Source organism: Lipotes vexillifer, unplaced genomic scaffold, assembly GCF_000442215.2.
Source record: "Lipotes vexillifer unplaced genomic scaffold, Lipotes_vexillifer_v1.1 scaffold325, whole genome shotgun sequence".
NCBI lineage: Eukaryota > Metazoa > Chordata > Mammalia > Artiodactyla > Lipotidae > Lipotes > Lipotes vexillifer.
Window position 1 is genome coordinate 2,700,423 of NW_006799313.1, and position 19,407 is coordinate 2,719,829.

Below are 19,407 nucleotides of genomic sequence, written 5' to 3' on the forward strand. Positions count from 1 at the left end.
TTTCCCTACTGTTTGTGTCCTCTACTCCACATTTGTCTCACTTTGCTGTTCTCTTCACTGCAATTGTCATTTTAAAAGTGGGCATGATTTTCTTTTTTTGGTAATGGTAAAGTTATAACTTTCTGTCTCTGTTCCCACTGGAAAACATTTTTTTACAGCCCTGATTTCTAAACTCTGTAAAATATTATCAATATAATACTACATTTGAGATCCTTGACCATCTATCTACTCCTTTCAAATGTGTGTTATATGTTTGGAATGAGAAATTTAAAATGATGTTAAGAGTAAAGCCGTGAAGAGTGTTAAGACACATCTGTCATGTTTTAGGATAAGGTCTTAAGCTGTTAAGGCTATGGAAAATGAAGATAGCTAGTATTCCAGTGTAAAACTGCCTGAAACGGTGAGGCAGTGCTAGAAGTACTAAGGAAAAAATAGATTCCTTTGACCTTCCTAAAGATGCCTCACTTGCTTATTGAATGGCAAAACAGTAAAATTTGTTAGAATATTAGAGTAGTAGTAGTAGTATTTTATAGGATAATTATTTTATTAAGCAAATATTCAGAAAGGAGTTGCCATATTCTTAAGGATGAGTATATATTTGGGGGCCAGAATTTTTTTCTAGTAGAAAGACACCTATAAGGTTATAAACCAAACTATAGAGTAAAGTAGTGTTTGACTTACCATCTTTTTCCTCTATTGTTAATTGCACAAATAACACGATTATGTTCTCTATAAAATATAAAACATTATAGGGTGATAGGTCTCATTTTACTTTCCCTTCATATTTTTAGGCCTTTTAAAATTCAATTTTTGTATGGAAAACACACTTATTTTCATGTGTATATATTTTTACATATATGGTGTTATTTTTTTTCCACGAACAAAATATTACTAAATTTTTTTGCCTTTATGTGGTTTGTACCTATAGATTTTTCAGAGATATATGAAGTCCAAAAGTGAAAGATACTTGTAGGTTAAATATTTTTTAAAGTTTTATTCTTGTAAATTTTATTAAAGGTCTGATCAATTTTAGTGCTTTCCATGTTAACAGTAAAGAAACATAAACATCATTTTAGGGTAATAACAAAGTCAGACCGACTCAAGTTTGGCATTTAATTTGACAGTCAATTCCCAAATCACATGAATATTCATAATATTATTTTATGAGGATTATCACATGTGTTCTCTTGCAGGTGTGAAATTCCTGCTTGTGGCCATTTGAACCAGTTGGTGAGCCATGTTAAAAATTGCATCTATTAATTATAAATAGTATTTCAGTTATATTATAGTTCAATTGACCTAAGTTTTTGGTTTTTCTAAATTAATAGGCTGAAGTTGGAATACAGCTACATAGTTTGTCTTATGACCTCCAAACTGCAAGTGAGAATTATTTCAAATGCGCCATGTTATGTATAATTGTAACATGATTGCATACTAGATTGAGTATACTCTATTTATGTCAAACTGACAGTTTTTCAGTAAAAGTGATTTTTTTGTTTGGCACTGTTTTTATATTGGCATCTTTTTCATTATGAGGAAATTAGATTGGAGTACTTAGATGATATTTCATGTTTTTCATCACTCATGTCTTTCTGAGTGATGTTTTAGTTGCATGGTTGAATCACTTTCAGATATCTTTTGGCAGGCAAGGAAAAAAGTTTTAAGGCACTAACTGATTTCTTAATCTGAGCATTTCAAATTGTCTAAAAGTAGGAGAGGTCACGCTGCTCAGTTAAGCCTTTGATTTTGGAATTGTTAACTTCAGGAACGATAGCGCTGTGGAAAGGACTAGAATACATGTGCTTTGTGAGCAGTAAATATATAACACTTTGCAAGTGTAGAGCTTAATTTTCTGGTTACTAACTTTATTGGTGTATGTAGCATTAGGATACTTGAAAACAGTTTGTTGGTTTTAGTTATGCTTAAATATGGATACCTTTGGTGTAAACTTTGAGTGAGCACTGCAGTCAATGAACTACTTCCTTCATTGTTAAACTGTGGAGGGGCTGGACTATGTTCAGAATGTGTTTTTGACAAGTCCTTAAAACTGTTAACACACTTGCATGTTTTTTCACCTTTATTTACCTAATGTATTGTCACCTTGCAAAGGTAGTGAATAATTACTCTTCTAGCCGCATGTGTGTTCCTTATTTATAGTTAATGATAAATTATTATGTCTTTCCTATGTATGAATAAATTTATTGCATAAATGTTAATTTGTGTGGTCTGGAGATTGAGAGAGGACTTTATAACAGCTCTGGGCCTGTGCTTCGGGGAGAGGGGAGAAGTGTGAGCCTTAAGAAAGAAGGTTAAATTAGGTAAAGAAAACAAAAAGAATAAAGCACTAACCCCTTTAGGAAGAGTGTTCTCACTGTCCACTGAAACTCAAAAGTTGAGTCACTCTGTATACTCTGTATCAGGCTATTTTGGCTTTTACATTGTCTTTAAAAGAGAAGCTCTTATTCTATTCTTTCTTCTCCCAAGACTCCATATTTTACTTCAAGAAGCTGTTCAAAGACTCCTGCCACCCTCCGTTTGAACCGATAGACTGATCTTTTCTCACATTCCCTCCTAGTACACCTTCTTTCTGGTGAATCCCGTTAGATACAGAGCCCAAGGCATCAGAATGTGGTAGGATACCATTCTGTGACCAACTTACTCTGTGACCTCGTGTTAGCAAGCTCTAAACCTTTTCTCTAGCAGAACTTGAAGGACAAAATTCTTTAATTGATCCTAGATTCTTCTCGAAGATTGTCTGGCTTTCATTTCAATGAATGTGTAATTTATTCAACATACATTGACTGTGTATAATACCATAAGCATGGTTCAGGTTCTTGGGAAACAGATAAATATAAGTCCTAGCCTTTCAGTTATTCTAGTATAACTGTGGGAAGGAGGGGGAGGGTTCATATATGGTTTTAATATAGTGTAGTGAGTGCTGTAATACAGTTGTGAACCAAAGTGTGAGAGTAGAGATGAAAGAGTGATTAATTCTGCTTAGGATGACATGCAGTTTCTGTGTTATGAAGTATACTAGTAGGAGTTCACCAGGTAGACAAGATGGGGAAAGCCATTCCAGATAGAGAAAATTGAATGAACAAGGAGGAATGCACCAGACTTGTTTAGCTCAAGTTTAGGTCAGTATTTCAGGGAAGTAGGGTAGATGGTGAAGGTCATTAGCCACAAGGTTAGAAAGTTGGGTTTTAACCAAAATACTTTTAAATAAGGCACTGAAGCATCAAATTCATATACTGGAAAAATTCTGGAGGCATTGTAGAAGTTAAATTAGAAAAGAGTGGGTTTGCAAACAAGGACATTAAGATTTATTCTAGTAGTCTATGATTCTGGTTCTCAAACATAGTGGATTATGTAGGGAATGTGTTAAAAATACAGATCCCTCAGCTCTTTACTTTGAGTTCTTAATGTCAGTTTTGTGTTTTTCAATTCTTGTGTTTCTGGTTGTTTCTTTTTCAAATCTGCTATATCACTTTTTGCAGTTTACAGTTCCCTGCTGAAATTTCAAGCTTGGCCTTTATCTCCTTAAACATAGTAAGTATAGTTTTTATAGCCTGTGTCTGATAATTCCAATGTCTGGAAATTCTATAGGTCTGTTTATATTGAATATTGATTCTGCTAGTTTTTGTTAGCAGATGCTATTTTATCTCTGTGTGTGCCTGGTTACCTTTGCTTGGGTGCTAGATGTAATATTTGAAACATCATATGTAGAAAACAATTTGAAGTACATCTTGGTTACTTCCAAGTTTTATCAACAGTGAATAAAGCTGCTATAAACATCTGTGTGTAAGTATTTTTGTGGGTGTAAGTTTTCATTTCTTTAGGGTAATTACCAAGGAGGCTGGTTGCTGAATCATATGGTATTTTAATTTTGTAAGAAACAGCCAAACTGTCTTCCAAAGTGACTGTACCATTTTGCATTCCCACCAGCAATGAATGAGCATTCCTGTTGTTCCACATCTTCATCACTATTTGGTGCTGTCAGTGTTTTGAATTTTGACCATTTTAATAGGTGTGTAGTCATATCTGATTGTTTTAATTTGCAATTCTGAATGAACATGAATTAGAACATATTTTCATATGTTTACTTGTCATCTGTATATCTTATTTACTGAGGTGTCTTTTCTGATCTTTTGCCATTTTTAATTGGATCGTTCATTTTCTTATAATAATGAAAATAGAACTCAATAGAGTTTTAAGAGTTCTTTGTATATTTAGTGTAACAGTCCTTTATCAGATGTATCTTTTGCAAGTATTTCCTCCCAGTCCATATCTGGTCTTCTCATTCTCTTGACAGTGTCTTTCACAGAGTAGAGGTTTTTAATTTTTATCAAGCCCTGCTTCTCAATTATTTCTTTCATGGATTGTGCCTTTGGTGTTGTATCTAAATAAAGTCATCACCATACCAAAAGTAATCTAGGTTTTCTCCTGTCTTCTATAGTTTTATAGTTTTTTGTTTTACATTTAGGTCTGTAATCCATTTTGAGTTAATATCTGTGAAGAGTGTAAGTTCTATGTCTAGATCCATTTTTTTGCGTGTGGATGTCCACTTGCTCCATGCCATTTTTTGAAAAGACTACCTTTGCTCCATTTTATTGCCTCTGCTCCTTTGTCAAAGATCAGTTGACTGTGTTTATGTGGAACTGTTTCTGGGCTGTCTGTTCTGTTCCATTGACTTATTTGTCTAGTATTTTGTCAACACTGCCCTGTATTGATTACTGTAGCTTTATAGTAAGTCTTGAAGTCGGGTAGTGTCAGTCCTCCAACTTTATTCTTCTTCAATACTGAGTTTGCTATTCTGGGTCTTTTGCCTCTACATATAAACTTTAGAATCACTTTGTCAATATCCACAAAGTTGCTGGGATTTTGATTGGGATTGTGTTAAATTTGTAGATCAAGTTTGGAAGAACTGACATCTTGGTAATACTGACTCTTCCTATCCATGAACATGGACTGTCTCTTCCTTTAGTTAGTTCTTCTTTGGTAGCTTTTATCTGAGTTTTGTAATTTTCCTCATGTAGATATTGTATATATTTTGTCAGATTTGTATCTAAGTATTTCATTTGGGGGGATGCTAATGGAAATATTAATGTGTTTTAAATTTCAAATTCCATTTATTTGTAGCTGGTATATAGGAAAGCAATTGACTTTCCTAATATCCTGCAACCTTGCTATAATTGCTTATTAGTTACAGGAGTTTTTTTTGACTGTTCTTTCAGATTTTCTACACAGACAAGTCATGGCATCTGAAAACAAAAACAGTTTTATTGTTTTCTTTTCCAATCAGTATCCCTTGTGTTTCCTTGTCTTGTTGCATTAGCTAGGACTTCCCATACAGTGTTGACAAGCAGTGGCGGGAGGGGACATCCTTGCCTTGTTCCTGATCTTAGAAAACTTAGTTTCTCACCATTAGATATAATATTAGCTATAGGTTTTTTGTAGATGTTCTTTATCCAGTTGAGAAGTACCCCTATATTCCTTCTTTAATGAGGGTTTTTGTCATGAATGAGTTGAATTTTGTCAAATGCTTTTTCTGTATTGGTATGGTCTTGTGATTTTTCTTTCTTAGCTTATTGATGTGATGGATTACATTAATTGATTGTCAGATGTTGAGCCAGCCTTGCACACATGGGATAAATCCCACTTGGTCATGGTTTATAATCCTTTTTATACATTATTTGATTCGATTTGCAAATATTCCATTGAGGATGTTAGCAGCTATGTTTCTGAAAGGTATTGTTCTGTAAGTTTTCTTTTAATGTCTTTGCCTGTTTTAATATTAGGGTAATGCTGGCTTCATTGATTAAATTAGGAAGTATTCCTCTGCTTCTATCTTCTGGAAGAGATCATAGGGAATTGGTATAATTTCTTCCTTAAATGTTTCTTAAAATTTGCTGGTGAAGCCATCTGAGCCAAACTGCTTTCTCTTTTGGAAGGTAATTAATCATCAATACAATTCCTTTCCTCCTTCCTTCTTTCCCTTCTTCCATCCCTCCTTCTCTCCCTCCCTTTCTCCCTTCTTCCTTTCATTTTTTCCAGCTTTATTGGGGGTATAATTGTTGATTCAATTTTTTAAATAGATAACAGGACTGTTCAGATTGTCTCTTTCTTCTGTGAGTTTTAACAGATTGTGTCTTTAAGGAATTTATCCATTTCATCTAAGTTATCAAATTTATGGGCATCTGATCGTTCATAATATTACTTTAACGTACATCGCATCTGTAGTGAGGTCCCCTCTTTCATTTATGATATTTGTAGTTTGTGTCTGCTTTCCCTCTCCCTCTCTCCTTTCCCTTCCTCCCTCCATCCTAGAGTTTGTAATATGCATTTACAGCTAATCTAAGCCCACTTTAAAATAACATTTACCACTTCATGTGTAGTGCAAGTACTTTATAATAACAAAATATTCCTAATTCCTTCCTTCCATCCCTTGTGTCTTTGCTGTCATTCATTTCACTTATACATGAGCATGCTGTCACACATACACACACACACACACACATATGTAACTGAATATATCGTTATTATTTTGAAAAAACTGTTATCTGTTGGATCAGTTAAGAATAATAAAAGTAAAATTTTTATTTTACCTTCATGTATTTCTTTCTGATGCGTTTTCTTTCTAGATGTAGATAAAAGTTTCTGATGTCATTTTCCCTCTCTCTGAAGAGCTTCCTCTAATAGATCTTGCAAGGCAGATCTATTGGCAACAAATTCTCTCAATTTTTTGTTTGGAAAATTCTTTTTTTCTTCTGTTTTTTGGAAGGATAATTTCATAGGGTACAGAATTTGAGGGTTTTGCATTTTTTCTCTCAACACTTTAAATATTTCTCTGTACTCTCTCCTTGCTTGTATGGTTTCTGAGAAGTTGAATGTAATTGTTATCTTTGCTTTTGTATAGGGAAGGAATTTTTTTCACCTCTGGCTTCTTTCAAGATTTTTTTCCAATCTTTGATTTTCTGCAGTTTAAATATGTTATGCCTACATATAGTTATTTGGGCATGTTTCCTGCCAAATTTTGTGCTCTGAACTTCATGATCTGTGGTTTGGTGTTGACACTAATGTATAGAAATTCCTGGTTATCATTCCTTCAAATATGCTTCTACTCCATTTTCTCTCTAGTTGCTTGCTGCAACTAGAGAAAGCCCACATGCAGCAATGAAGACCCAACGCAGCCAAAAATAAATAAAATTAAATCTTTAAAAAAAAAAAGTTCCTTTTCCCCTCCTACTGCTGGAAGCACAAGGAGATTTTTCTCTGACATGCGCTGTGAGTACCTACCTGATAGAGTTCCTGGAGGTAAAACTTGCAAAAGTATGTGGGGTCTGGGATCTCTTGGAGTCTTAGCACTCAGACCTGTCTGACATTGAGCCTCTAGCAATTTGTCAATTACAGTTCAGGTTTTCCTACCCTGGCATTGATTCCCACAGAGGTTTCTTCATAGGTTTCTGCTCTGGTAAGTTGTGATTCTCTATATCCACCTGTCTATTTCTCTAATTTGGGGGCAGCAGTTTGCCCTGTGACCTCATTTCTCTGAGGAATCTAAGAAGAGTTGTTGATTTTTTTAGTTTGTTCAGCTTTTTACTTATTGGAGTGGGTCGGCAGCTTTTAAGCTTCTTACGTGCTGGAGCAGAAAACAGAAGTTGAAATGCTAATACTTTGTTAAGGATTTTTGCTTCCATTTTCATTTGAGATAATGGTCTGTAATTTTCTTTTAATATCTTTGTCTGATTTTGGTATTGGGATAATGCTGACATCATTGAATGAATTGAGAGTTATTTTCTTCGTCTCCATTCTAAAAGAATTTGTGTAGAATTAGTATTTTTTCTTCCTTAAATGTTTGATGAAACTTGACAGTGAAATTATCTAAGCCAAGATTTCTCAACCTCAGTGCTATTGATATTTTAGCTCTTGTAATTTTTGTTCTTGGGGGCCTTTCCTCTGCAGTGAAGGATTTAGCAGCATCCCTGGCCTCTGCCCAGTAGATGCCAGTAGCATCCCCTCACAGTTGTGCCAACCAAAAATGTCTCTAGATGTTGCCACATATTCCCTGGGGCCAAAGTCTACCCCAATTGAGAATTACTGACATAAACCAAGTATGCAGGGGAGACTTCCCTGGTGGTCCAGTGGTTAAGACTCCACGCTTCTAATGCAGGGGGTCCAATTTTGATCCCTGATCAGGGAAGTAGATCCCGCATGCCGCAGTGAAGATCCTGAAGATCCCGCATGCTGCACCTAAAAAAAAAAAAAAAGATACTGCATGCTACAACGAAGCTCCTGCCTGCCACAACTAAGACCCGGTGTAGCCAAATAAATAAATATTTTTTAAAAAAACGAGTATGTAGGGGCTTTCGTTGTTATTGTTGAATAGCTTTTTAATTATAAATTTAATATTTTAATTGATATAGGGGTATGACATTTTCTATTTTTTCTTTTTTTTCCCACATCTTGATTGGAGTATAATTGCTTTACAATGTTGTGTTAGTTTCTGCTATAGAACAAAGTGAATCAGCTATATGTATACATATATCCCCTCCCTCTTGAGCCCCCTTCCCACTCTCCCTATCCCAGCCCTCTAGGTCGTCACAAAGCGTCGAGTTGATCTGCCCACTAGCCATCCATTTCACATTTGGTAGTGTATATAAGTCAATGCTGCTGTCTCACTTTGTCCCAGCTTCCCATCCCCCGCCTGCATCCTCAAGTCTGTTCTCTACATCTGCATCTTTATTCCTGCCCTGCCACTAGGCTCATCAGTACTGTTTTTTTAGATTCCATATATGCGTATGCGTTAGCATACGGTATTTGTTTTTCTCTTTATGACTTACTTCACTCTGTATGACAGACTCTAGGTCCATCCACCTCACTACAAGTAACTCAATTTTGTTCCTTTTTATGGCAGAGTAATATTCCATTGTATATGTGCCACATCTTCTTTATCCATTCATCTGTTGATGGACATTTAGGTTGTTTCCATGTCCTGGCTATTGTAAACTGTGCTACAATGAACATTGTGGTACGTGTATCTTTTTGAATTATGGTTTTCTTAGGGTATATGCCCAGGAGTGCGATTGCTTGGTCATATGGTAGTTCTATTTTTAGTTTTTTAAGGAACCTCCATAGTGTTCTCCATAGTGGCTGTCAATTTACATTCCCACCAACAGTGCAGGAGGGTTCCCTTTTCTCTACACCCCCTCCAGCATTTATTGTTTCTAGATTTGTTGATGATGGCCATTCTGACCCGTGTGAGGTGATAACTCATTGTGGTTTTGATTTGCATTTCTCTAATGTTTAGTGATGTTGAGCATCTTTTCATGTGTTTGTTGGCCATCTGTATGTCTTCTTTGGAGAAATGTCTATTTAGGTCTTCTGCCCATTTTTGGATTGGGTTGTTTGTTTTTTTGATATTGAACTGCATGGGCTGCTTGTATATTTTGGAGATTAATCCTTTGTCAGTTGCTTCGTTTGCAAATATTTTCTCCCATTCTGAGGGTAGTCTTTTCGTCTTGTTTATGGTTTCCTTTTCCTTCCTGTGCAAAAGCTTTTAAGTTTCATTAGGTCCCATTTGTTTATTTTTGTCTTTATTTCCATATCTCTAGGAGGTGGGTCAAAAAGGATCTTGCTGTGATTTATGTCATAGAGTGTTCTGCCTATGTTTTCCTCCAAGAGTTTTATAGTGTCTGGCCTTACATTTAGGTCTTTAACCCATTTTGAGTTTATTTTTGTTTCTATTTTTTCTTGAGTCAGACTTGGTTAACTTACATCTTTTAAGAGATTTTTACATTTCACCTCTGTTGTTGGATTTATTGGAAAAAATTGTTAATAATATTCTCTTTTTATCCTTTTAATGTCTACTGGTTATGTGATATGGATACAGATTATCTTTCATACATTCCTGATTTTAGAAATTGTGTCTTCTTTTTTCTTGATCAGTTTTGCCAGAAGTTATCAGTTTTACTGATCTTTAAAAACGTATACCTCTTTTGTTTCACTGATTTTTACCTCTTTCTCTGTTTCTATCTCATTTATTTTTGGTCTTTATTATTTACTTTCCTCTTGGTTTGAATTTGTTTTTTCTAGTATTTTAAGGTGGATCATTGATTTTAGACCTTTTATCTTTTTAATATGTGGATTAAGCTATACATTTCCCTCTAACTATGCTTTAGCTGCATTTTACAAGTTTCAGAATTTTCATTTTCATTCGATTCAAAATGTTTTCTCTGTTATTTCTTTTGTCATGATTCTTTGGAAGTGTGTTGTTTTAATTTTCAAATATTTTAGAATTTTCCCAGATGTTTCTGTAAATAATTTCTAATTTAATTCCATTATGCTCATACAGTATTCATTATGAAATTTTAGTCTTTTTCAATATATTGAGACTTATTTTATGTCCTAAATATAGCTTGTCTTAGGGAATGTGCCTTGTGTCCTTGAAACGAATGTGTGTATTCTGCTGATGTTGGGTTAGTGTTGTATAAATGTCAATTAGGTCATGTTAGATGATAGTATTGTTCAAGTCTTGTATAATTTTGCTGATTTTCTGTTTGTTCTGTGAATTACTGAAAGAGGAGTAATAAAGTGTCCACCATAATCTACTAGGCTATTTCTCCTTTTGCTTTTTTTTTCTCTTTTTGTTTTGAAGCTTCGTATTTATGTCTTCTAGATGAATTGACTTTTTTACCATTGATGTAATGTCTTCTTTGCCCTGGTAATGGTTCTTATTATGAAGTTTTTGTCTAACTTTAATTTAGCCACTGAAGTTTGCTTTCACTTAGTGTTTACGTGATATTTATTCTTCTATCCATTTACTTTTTATCCATCTTCATATTTAAAGTGGTTTTTTTTTTGTATGTAGCTTATATTTGGGTCTATGTAGGCAGTCTAATACTCTCTTCTTCTTAAATGGAGTGTCATTTATTGGTATGACTTGTTTTAAATTTACTATCTTCCTACTTCTTTTCAAATTGTCCCATCTGGTCTTTGTTTCTTTTTATCTCATTTCCTGTCCTCTTTTGGATTAAATGAGTTTTTAGTACTCCATTTTATCTCCACTGTTAGCTTATTCAATATACCTTTGTTTTAGTTTTTCAGTGGTTGCTCTTGGCCAACAGTTCTAAAACGTTTTATTTTTACAGCTGCTTTGGATTCTGGGTATGAAGGATCTCAAAGAGTTCTTGTTTATGGGGATTGTCTGTCAATTACTACTGTACCCAGAATTAAAACTGAAAGGATGAAATATTTATTAATTCACTTAAAAAGTGAAACTGGCCATCCCTTCCCCCCTCCCCCCCCTTTCTTTTTTTAAACTGTGAGTGCATGTCATGAAGAACACAGTGATTAGTAGTACAGTTTGGTGTCTCTGCCTTGATTTGTGCTAGGGCATCAACAGTTTTACTCAGTATTGCTTTAGCAAAATTAGTGCTAATGTCAACACATTGACAAACTATTAGCACTATTAGGACTATAGTTTTGACTTTTCAAACCTCATGAAACCATCTCTGGGACACTGTTGAGAACTGCTGCAGTAGGGCTTATGATATTTATCTTTATCACAATCTATGCTCAAATAATGTTATACCACTTTGAGCATAATGTAATAACCTTACATTTCTCTCCCTTCTGATTTTGTGCTGTAAGCCCCTCAATAAACTGGTATTATTTTTGCTTTAAGTAGTCAGATATCCTTTTAAAAATGGCTTTTATATTTTTGTCTCTTATTTATGTCTTTTCTAAGAAATGTTTTCCATATTTACTATTTTTGGTGCTTTTTATTTCTTTGTGTAGATTCATGTTTTCATATGATGTATTCTTTCTGCCTGAAAGATTTCCTTTAACATATAGAGCAGGTCCACTGACAACAGATTCTCTCAGGTTTTGTTTGTCTGAAAACATTTTTATTGTGCTTTTATTTTTCAAAGATAGATATATTTTTTTGGTATAGGATCATAAATCAACAGGCTTTTTCCCCCATTATTATTATTATTTTTTTCTTCCAGCAATTTAAAGGTTTTTCCATTGTCTTCTGACTTGCATAGTTTCAGGTGAGTCTGAACATTCAGGTCTCTCCTGAATATCCTATGTATTCAGTGAAGACTTTCCATTCTGGTTGGTGGGAATATGAATACTTCTCAGCCATGGGTGAGCTCTGGAAACTGTTTTGCTTACCATCCACAGTAATTGTTCTTTCCCCAGAAGTCGTTTTTCGCCCAGCCTTGTAGTGTTTCGCCTTACACATGTGCAGTTTGGTATTCAGCTAAAGACTCAAGAGGACTCCTGTGCAGATTTCTGGAGCTCTTTCTCAATGGAGTGCTTTTATGCTACTCTGGCCCACAAATTCTGGCCCCCCTTGACCATTCCAACTAACAGCCAGGCTTTCTTCAAGTTTTCCCTTCCTGCACTGGATGTCCAGAACTGCCCCCATGCATAATAATGGGATGATCGATAGGCTCACCTTGTTTGTTACCCCTTTGGGATCCCAGAGGTTGTTTTCATCAAGAAAGTTGGTATGAATTACCCAGTCCACCAAGTGGGAATCTACCTATCTTTCTGAAGAATTTTTTTGTCCAACATGTATATATTAGTTTTAGGAATGTAGATGAAAACCAAATACTTACTTGTTTCTAATTACATATTCAATTCACATATATAATAATATATTAAGAAATAGTGTCTTTTTATTCAGATCTGTTTGCATACATCTTTGATGTCAGTATGTTCAGCATCACTGACCACTTTTGTGGTCTTTAACCCCAGAGTACATCATCTTCATTTTCGTCAAAGTCGTAGGAGATATAGTGCTTTTTAAGTGTATTATCTTGTTACTAAAATTTTGTCTCAAGCCACAGGTTTCCAGATGCATTACATTTTTTCTTTTATTTGTTCTATAAGTATAAAATTATGATCTCTACAACCTAATCTCTTCCTGTATTGTTTTTTAAGGTAATGTTTAAAAGGCTCTTTATGATAGTTTGCAACTGAATGGTTATACCTCCGGGAATCCTTCATTACTTTGTGTCCATTTTCTTCCTTTCCTTCTCCAATTTGACAAAGCCACAACAAAAAAACCTATTTAAAAAAAAATCACCTTCCAGGGGCTTCCCTGGTGGTGCAGTGGTTAAGAATCTGCCTACCAATACAGGAGACATGGGTTCGAGCCCTGGTCCGGGAAGATCCCACATGCTACGGAGCAGCCAAGCCCGTGCACCACACTACTGAGCCTGCACTCTAGAGCCTGCAAGCCACAACTAGTGAGCCTGCGTGCCACAACTACTGAAGCCGACACGCCTAGAGCCCATGCTCTGCAACAAGAAGTCATAGCAGTGAGAAGCCCATGCAGCACAACGAAGAGTAGCCCCCACTTGCTGCAACTAGAGAAAGCTTGTGCGCAGCAATGAAGACCCAATGCAGCCAAAAATAAATAAATAAAATAAATAAATTTATTTTTAAAAATTATTTTTAAAAAAAGTCACCTTCCAAACTAGTGTTGACTGAGATAGTTTCAGGATAATGCACCTTCTCCAAATAGTGCTTTGCTGTTCAAATTAATAGAGAGAAAGCACCCATAAAATGAGATGTTGTTAAGCAAATGTGCTTCTTCTGTTCTAAGAGATTATTTTGAGGAAAAACATCTTTTTCGTTTATGTGAATCCAGTATTTCTTCACCTTGGAATTGTAATTTTTTCTACTTTATGCTTGTGGAGATGACAGCAATTGGCCTACCATCTTTTGATCAGACTTAGAATTAATGGCCTGTTTGACTCAAATTTTCTTACAGTAGCTAGAATAAATTATCCTGCAGATTATTTGCCAGCCTGCCCCTAGTGCTGGTTTCACCTTCTGTTCTAGTTACCCCAGTTAAAGTAAACATTCCATAGAACAATATTTTGAGTGGAAGATGAAGAATAAGTTAAATTAAAAAAATACACAGGCTTCATTACAATACCCCATAGAAATATGTTCCCTAAGTTAAAAGAAAAACTAAATGCCTCTTAACCTTTGGTAGGTAGCTCCCAACAACTCATGAAAATAAGTCAGTTAAAACCGACCTTTGGAATTCCCTGGGGGTCCAGAGATTAGTACTATGCGCTTTCACTGCCGAGGGCCTGGGTTCAATCTCTGGTTAGGAAACTAAGACCACACATGCTGCGCGACATGGCCAAAACAAAAACCAACCAAACAACAACAACTGACCTTTGTTGGCAGGAAATGTGGTAGATCGATGTGATATTTTCAAACAGTGATTTGCTATAGCTAGCATTATTTACAGATTTCCTTGGACTATGATATTTCCAACTGCTTTTTAATATTGTAAAGTTTCTTTATAACTTATAAAATTATCAATTTTTTGTTCTTTATTAAACTTCTATGGAAGGAATATACAGGGGATTTTTATGACATGACCCACATGGATTTAAAGTGAAAATAACTTCAGGAATTTCTCCCATGAGATATTATTTGGTTGTATTTTTAAATGAAGTCTTATTATGTATATCAACTACTTATCAATAACTTGAACACTATTTTCTCTCTCTATTGCCTTCGACTCATTTAAGAATTATGTGATTTTCCTCACCTATAGGGATAGGCCCTAATTAACTTTAGCTCATTGATAAAGCTTATTTTTCAGGTCATTGTGATTGCGTGTTGAATGGGGTGTTTCCTGGGACCTTCCAGGAAGGATGCTTTCTTTGTATTTTGTGAGAGTTATTATTAGAAGAGCAACTAGAGAATCTTTGAAAGTTATGCTATGAGGATGTGACAGCTGGCTTTGCTACAGTCATTTCTCTGAGCAGCAAGCCAACCTGCAGATGAAGCCCACACATGGAGGAGGGCATAGCTGAGAGAGTAGTAGAGAAGTGGAGTCTCTGATTGGCGCTGTGAGCCTCTTGGTCAAACAGAGACCGCAGTTAGCTAAATATATGGAGTATTAGTCCTGTAGTCTGATACATTTGCCTAAATGTATTTGATATCACTTTGTGATTAATTTTGAAAATACTGATATTTTACTATTTCTAATATAATTTGTAATTTTAATCATGTTAGAAGAGCACCTTAAGTTATTTGGCAAATATTTAAGTCATTAAAGATGTATAAATCTATCCTACTTTCAGATAAGTATGGATTGATATCATGTTTTAAGCTTTTAAAATAATTATTCTCTAGAAATTTAAAGCATTTTTATGCTAAACATCTGTGACAGAAAATACTAGAATACAACTTCTTTCCTCATGTGAAAAATATTTGAGTGACAATTCTGTATAAAGCTCATTTGTAAGTTAGATACATAAATAAATGATATTTATGTACTTTTGTCTTGCCTTTCTTATTAAATGTGTACTTATTTAGTTAATTTTTAATAAAAGACTTTTCATTTTTTGTTCAGACTTTCAGTGGCTCTCCATTTTGTTCATCATGAATTCCAAATATTTTTGCCAGTGAAAGGCCCCATAATTTAGCCTATACTTTATTTCTCATCCTTTTTCGTATTCAGTGAGATTAATGTGTTTCCCTAATCCATGCCTTTGCTTGCTCCCCTTGGCATATTCTTTCCAATCCTTTCTGTCTATGTAATTAATACCTATTATTTTTGCCCCAGTTCTGATCCCAACTCTTCAGTAAAATCTTTGTGAGTTATCCACCATGACTATGAAATGATCTATCTTACAAACAAGCTACTTTATTTCTTGTAAGAAAAGTCAAACAGTACTGAATAGTTTAAAGTAAGACAAATGCACTTCATTTCTAGTCTAACCCTCCAGAGGAAAACCCCTTATAGTTCAAATTCCTTGATATTTTTCTATGTAAACTTGAGCATATATGACTTATTTGGTTATCACTTCTTTTTTTTTTTTTTTTTTTTGCGGTACGCGAGCCTCCCACCACTGTGCCCTCTCCCGCCACGGAGCACAGGCTCCGGACGCGCAGGCCCAGCGGCCATGGATCACAGGCCCAGCCGCTCCGCGGCATGTGGGATCCTCCCGGACCGGGGCACAAACCCGCATCCCCTGCATTGGCAGGCGGACTCTCAACCACTGCGCCACCAGGGAAGCCCAGTTATCACTTCTTTTGACTACCATATTGGAGAGTACAGTTCTATAGGCTTAATCATATTTGTTTGATTCTTCTTTTAGCAAGAATACTTCAAGAATGATGTTATGTACTTCATATTGCATCAGGAAACACATACTATCTGCTGGTCTTTTAAAATAATGTTTAGATGGATCAGTGATTGAGGTATTGTTAGCTTGATCTTCCCATTTTAAAGTTCCCTATCAGCCTCTCACTGAATGATTTCATCTATCTCATTATTTTAAATTGTCATAGATGGTTACTTGACTGTCTGCTAATACATAGTAAGATAATAGATCATTAAAAGGCCAAGCTCTGGAGCCTACCCTGCCTGCAGTTTATGACCTTTGGCAAGTGACTGCACATCTTTGTGCCTCAGTTTCCTCTACTGTGAGTTAGGTGCCTCACAAGGTTGTTTCAAGGATTAAATGTGTTAAGTGTTTAAAACAGTGCATGGTACATTGTGACAGTAAATGCTAGCTGTTATTAATATATTGATTTAGAAGTTTTTTGGGGGGTGGGATGAATTGGGAGATTGGGATTGACATATATACACTAATATGTGTAAAATAGATAACTAATAAGAACCTGCTGTATAAAAAAATAAATAAAATTCAAAAAGAAAAAGGAGTTTTATTTTGCTGTCTATGTACTGGCATTTGTTTGCATGGAACATGCTTTATTGGATAGTATTCATTGCATCCTGTCTGGCAGTGAGACCTGGTCACATTGTAGGAAAACAAAGTGCTGTTTAAGTGATAACAAACCTCATATGTATTTAGCATCTATGGTTTTTAATAAGAAAAACATTAGCAGAAACAGGGATTTGTTATACTTGAGTTTGTAATGAAGAAAAGACACATTGATCATAATTACATGTATATCCTAGATATTAGGAAAGAAAATTTCGAAAGAGAAAAAGAAATGAGTGACCCCATGGCTTTTGACACTGAAAGGCTATGCAGTTCTTTGAAATGGGAATTAATAAAAATGAACATACACAGTTCTAAATAATTTGAGAAAGAAGTCTCTAAAAATCCAATGCAGTCATGCAAAGGAACTCTCAAATTAACAGCATAGATTTAGTAGATGGAAAGGGAGATGTAAAACTAAAGACAGTTATAAAACAATAGTACAAACCATTATAAACAGTGGCAGGAACCATAAAGTAAGCTTGAAGTTTATAGAAAATGACTAAGACAACATAAACTGTTTTTTAATGTGATATCAAATAAGATGAATCTTCAACAAGATTATCAGATTTTTAAGAGGGGTGGAATCAGCAGTTCATATTTTGCAACTGTCAGATTCGGTAGGGAGAAACAGTCTTTGAGTTAGAAGAGATAATAATATTAAAAGAATTATAGGCCATGGTAGGAAAGCAGCTAGTTAGTAATTGAAACATTTGACCACTTTTAAGTGAATTTAATTTTCTTCATTTAAATTAATGTCTTCTCTAGAAGCCAGTGGGCTCGCATATTTACTCATGAAATCACTGAGTAATCTTTGAGAATGTCATGGCAAATATATTTGTTATCTGGAGATGATCAAACATTAGCTTGACCTTTTTTTTTTTTTAGAAAGGGGAAAATGTGGGTTCTGGAAATTACAAGCCATAATCTTGTTACTGATATTTTGCAAATTTCTAGAAATAAATTTCAGCAGAAGCTTATGAACATTTATGAAAAAAATGCTCAAATGTGGAAATTTAAATGTGTTCACCAAAAACATATCATGTTAAATTAACTTCACTTCTTTTAAGAGAATTATCAATTCAGTTGAATGGGAAAAATACTGTAGTAATAGTCTTTTAATTTTAGTGAAGTATTTGACAGTCCTTGGCTGTATTTTTGGATAAGATATGTTGGTGAATTATTGTTTCAATTTAGAGTAAGTAGGTAGATTTATAGTAGTTAGATTCAGAGTAGGTTGAAATCCAAAACCAGTGTTTGATTAGAGGTTTAGTGTCACCCTTGAGAGAGATCTTCAGAGCATTACAGCAGGATTACCTATTTCTTGTGTCAACATTTCCATCATTGATCTTGGCTGAATGTTTAGAAAGTAGGCTTATCTGCTGTAGATTATTAAAAGCTGGACTTGGATAACTGATACCATAGAAAGTAAGCAGGAATATCTTTCTAAAACCTTACCTAATTAATCTAGTACATTTATACCTTCTCCTCTTTGAACATACTTTCATACTTTACATATAATATAAATTCATAGTTTATATTGCTTCAGGGGGAAAAAAGTGACTTTTTTTTGTCTACCTGATCTTTTTACCAAATTAATGTATGAATTGTGTACCTTGTTATAGCATAATATCTTTAATGATACAGATTTAATAATGCAAACTGCAAATTGGAAAAGTTAGTTTCTGCATATGTATATTTTTGTCTACTCTAGGAATATGAAGCACGAACAGGGAGAACCTGTAAACCACCACCTCAGTCTTCAAGACGAAAGAATTTTGAATTTGAGCCACTCTCTACCACTGCCCTGATTCTTGAGGATCGACCATCGTAAGTATTTTAGTGATCATCAGGCACACTGTTTGAATTTTAAACTTTAATTTTTCTTATTATTATTTCATTTAAAAGATACCAAGAAATTAGATAAAGAAATGGGTTTGTTAGGGAAAATTATTTTTAATCCCAAAGATGAATCCTAACACTAATAGGGAAGAATTGTTGATCTCCAAGCTTTATGCATATTTTCTAGAAATCTCTATGACCCAGTGTATGAAACGTAAAATCTTGGCTTTTTATATCTGTTCCTATTTCAACCTTTCTCTGCCTTATCTTCTTTTCTTTTAATTGAAACATGGTTGATGTACAGTATTATGTTTCAGGGGAAAAAAAGTGACTTTTTTGTCTAACTCATCTTTTCACCAAATTAATGTATGAATTGTATATATTCTGCATTATAGCATAATATCTTTAACGATACAGATTTAATAATACAAACTGAAAATTGGAAAAGTCGCCGCATAAGTATATTTTTGTCTACTCATACTACTACATAATGATTTGACATTTACATACATTGTGAAATGATCACAATAAGTCTAGTAACCATCTTTCCCGATACAAAGTTATTGCAATATTATTGACCATATTCCTTATGCTGCATATTACATCGTTGTGGCTTATTTATTATATAACTGGAGGTTTGTACTGCTTAATCCTTTTCACTTATTTTGCCAGTACACCCCCCCCCCGCCTTATCGTCACGTGATAGAGCAGTTATTTTTCTTTCCTTGACATTTAATATGCACTTAGGATGTATTTGTCCTTTTTGCCTTTTTTTTTTTTTTTTTTTTTTTTT

At 34.6% G+C, this 19,407-nt stretch overlaps 1 protein-coding gene across 1 annotated transcript in view; it reads left to right on the forward strand.

Annotated features, from left to right (window-relative positions):
- Window positions 1-19,407, forward strand: part of TBC1D12 (TBC1 domain family member 12) — an 89,253-nt gene that overhangs the window by 44,424 nt on the left and 25,422 nt on the right. The window contains exon 3 of the mRNA XM_007471587.1: window positions 18,487-18,602. Within this exon, the coding sequence (XP_007471649.1) occupies window positions 18,487-18,602 (116 nt within the window). The remainder of the gene's footprint in view (window positions 1-18,486; window positions 18,603-19,407) is intronic.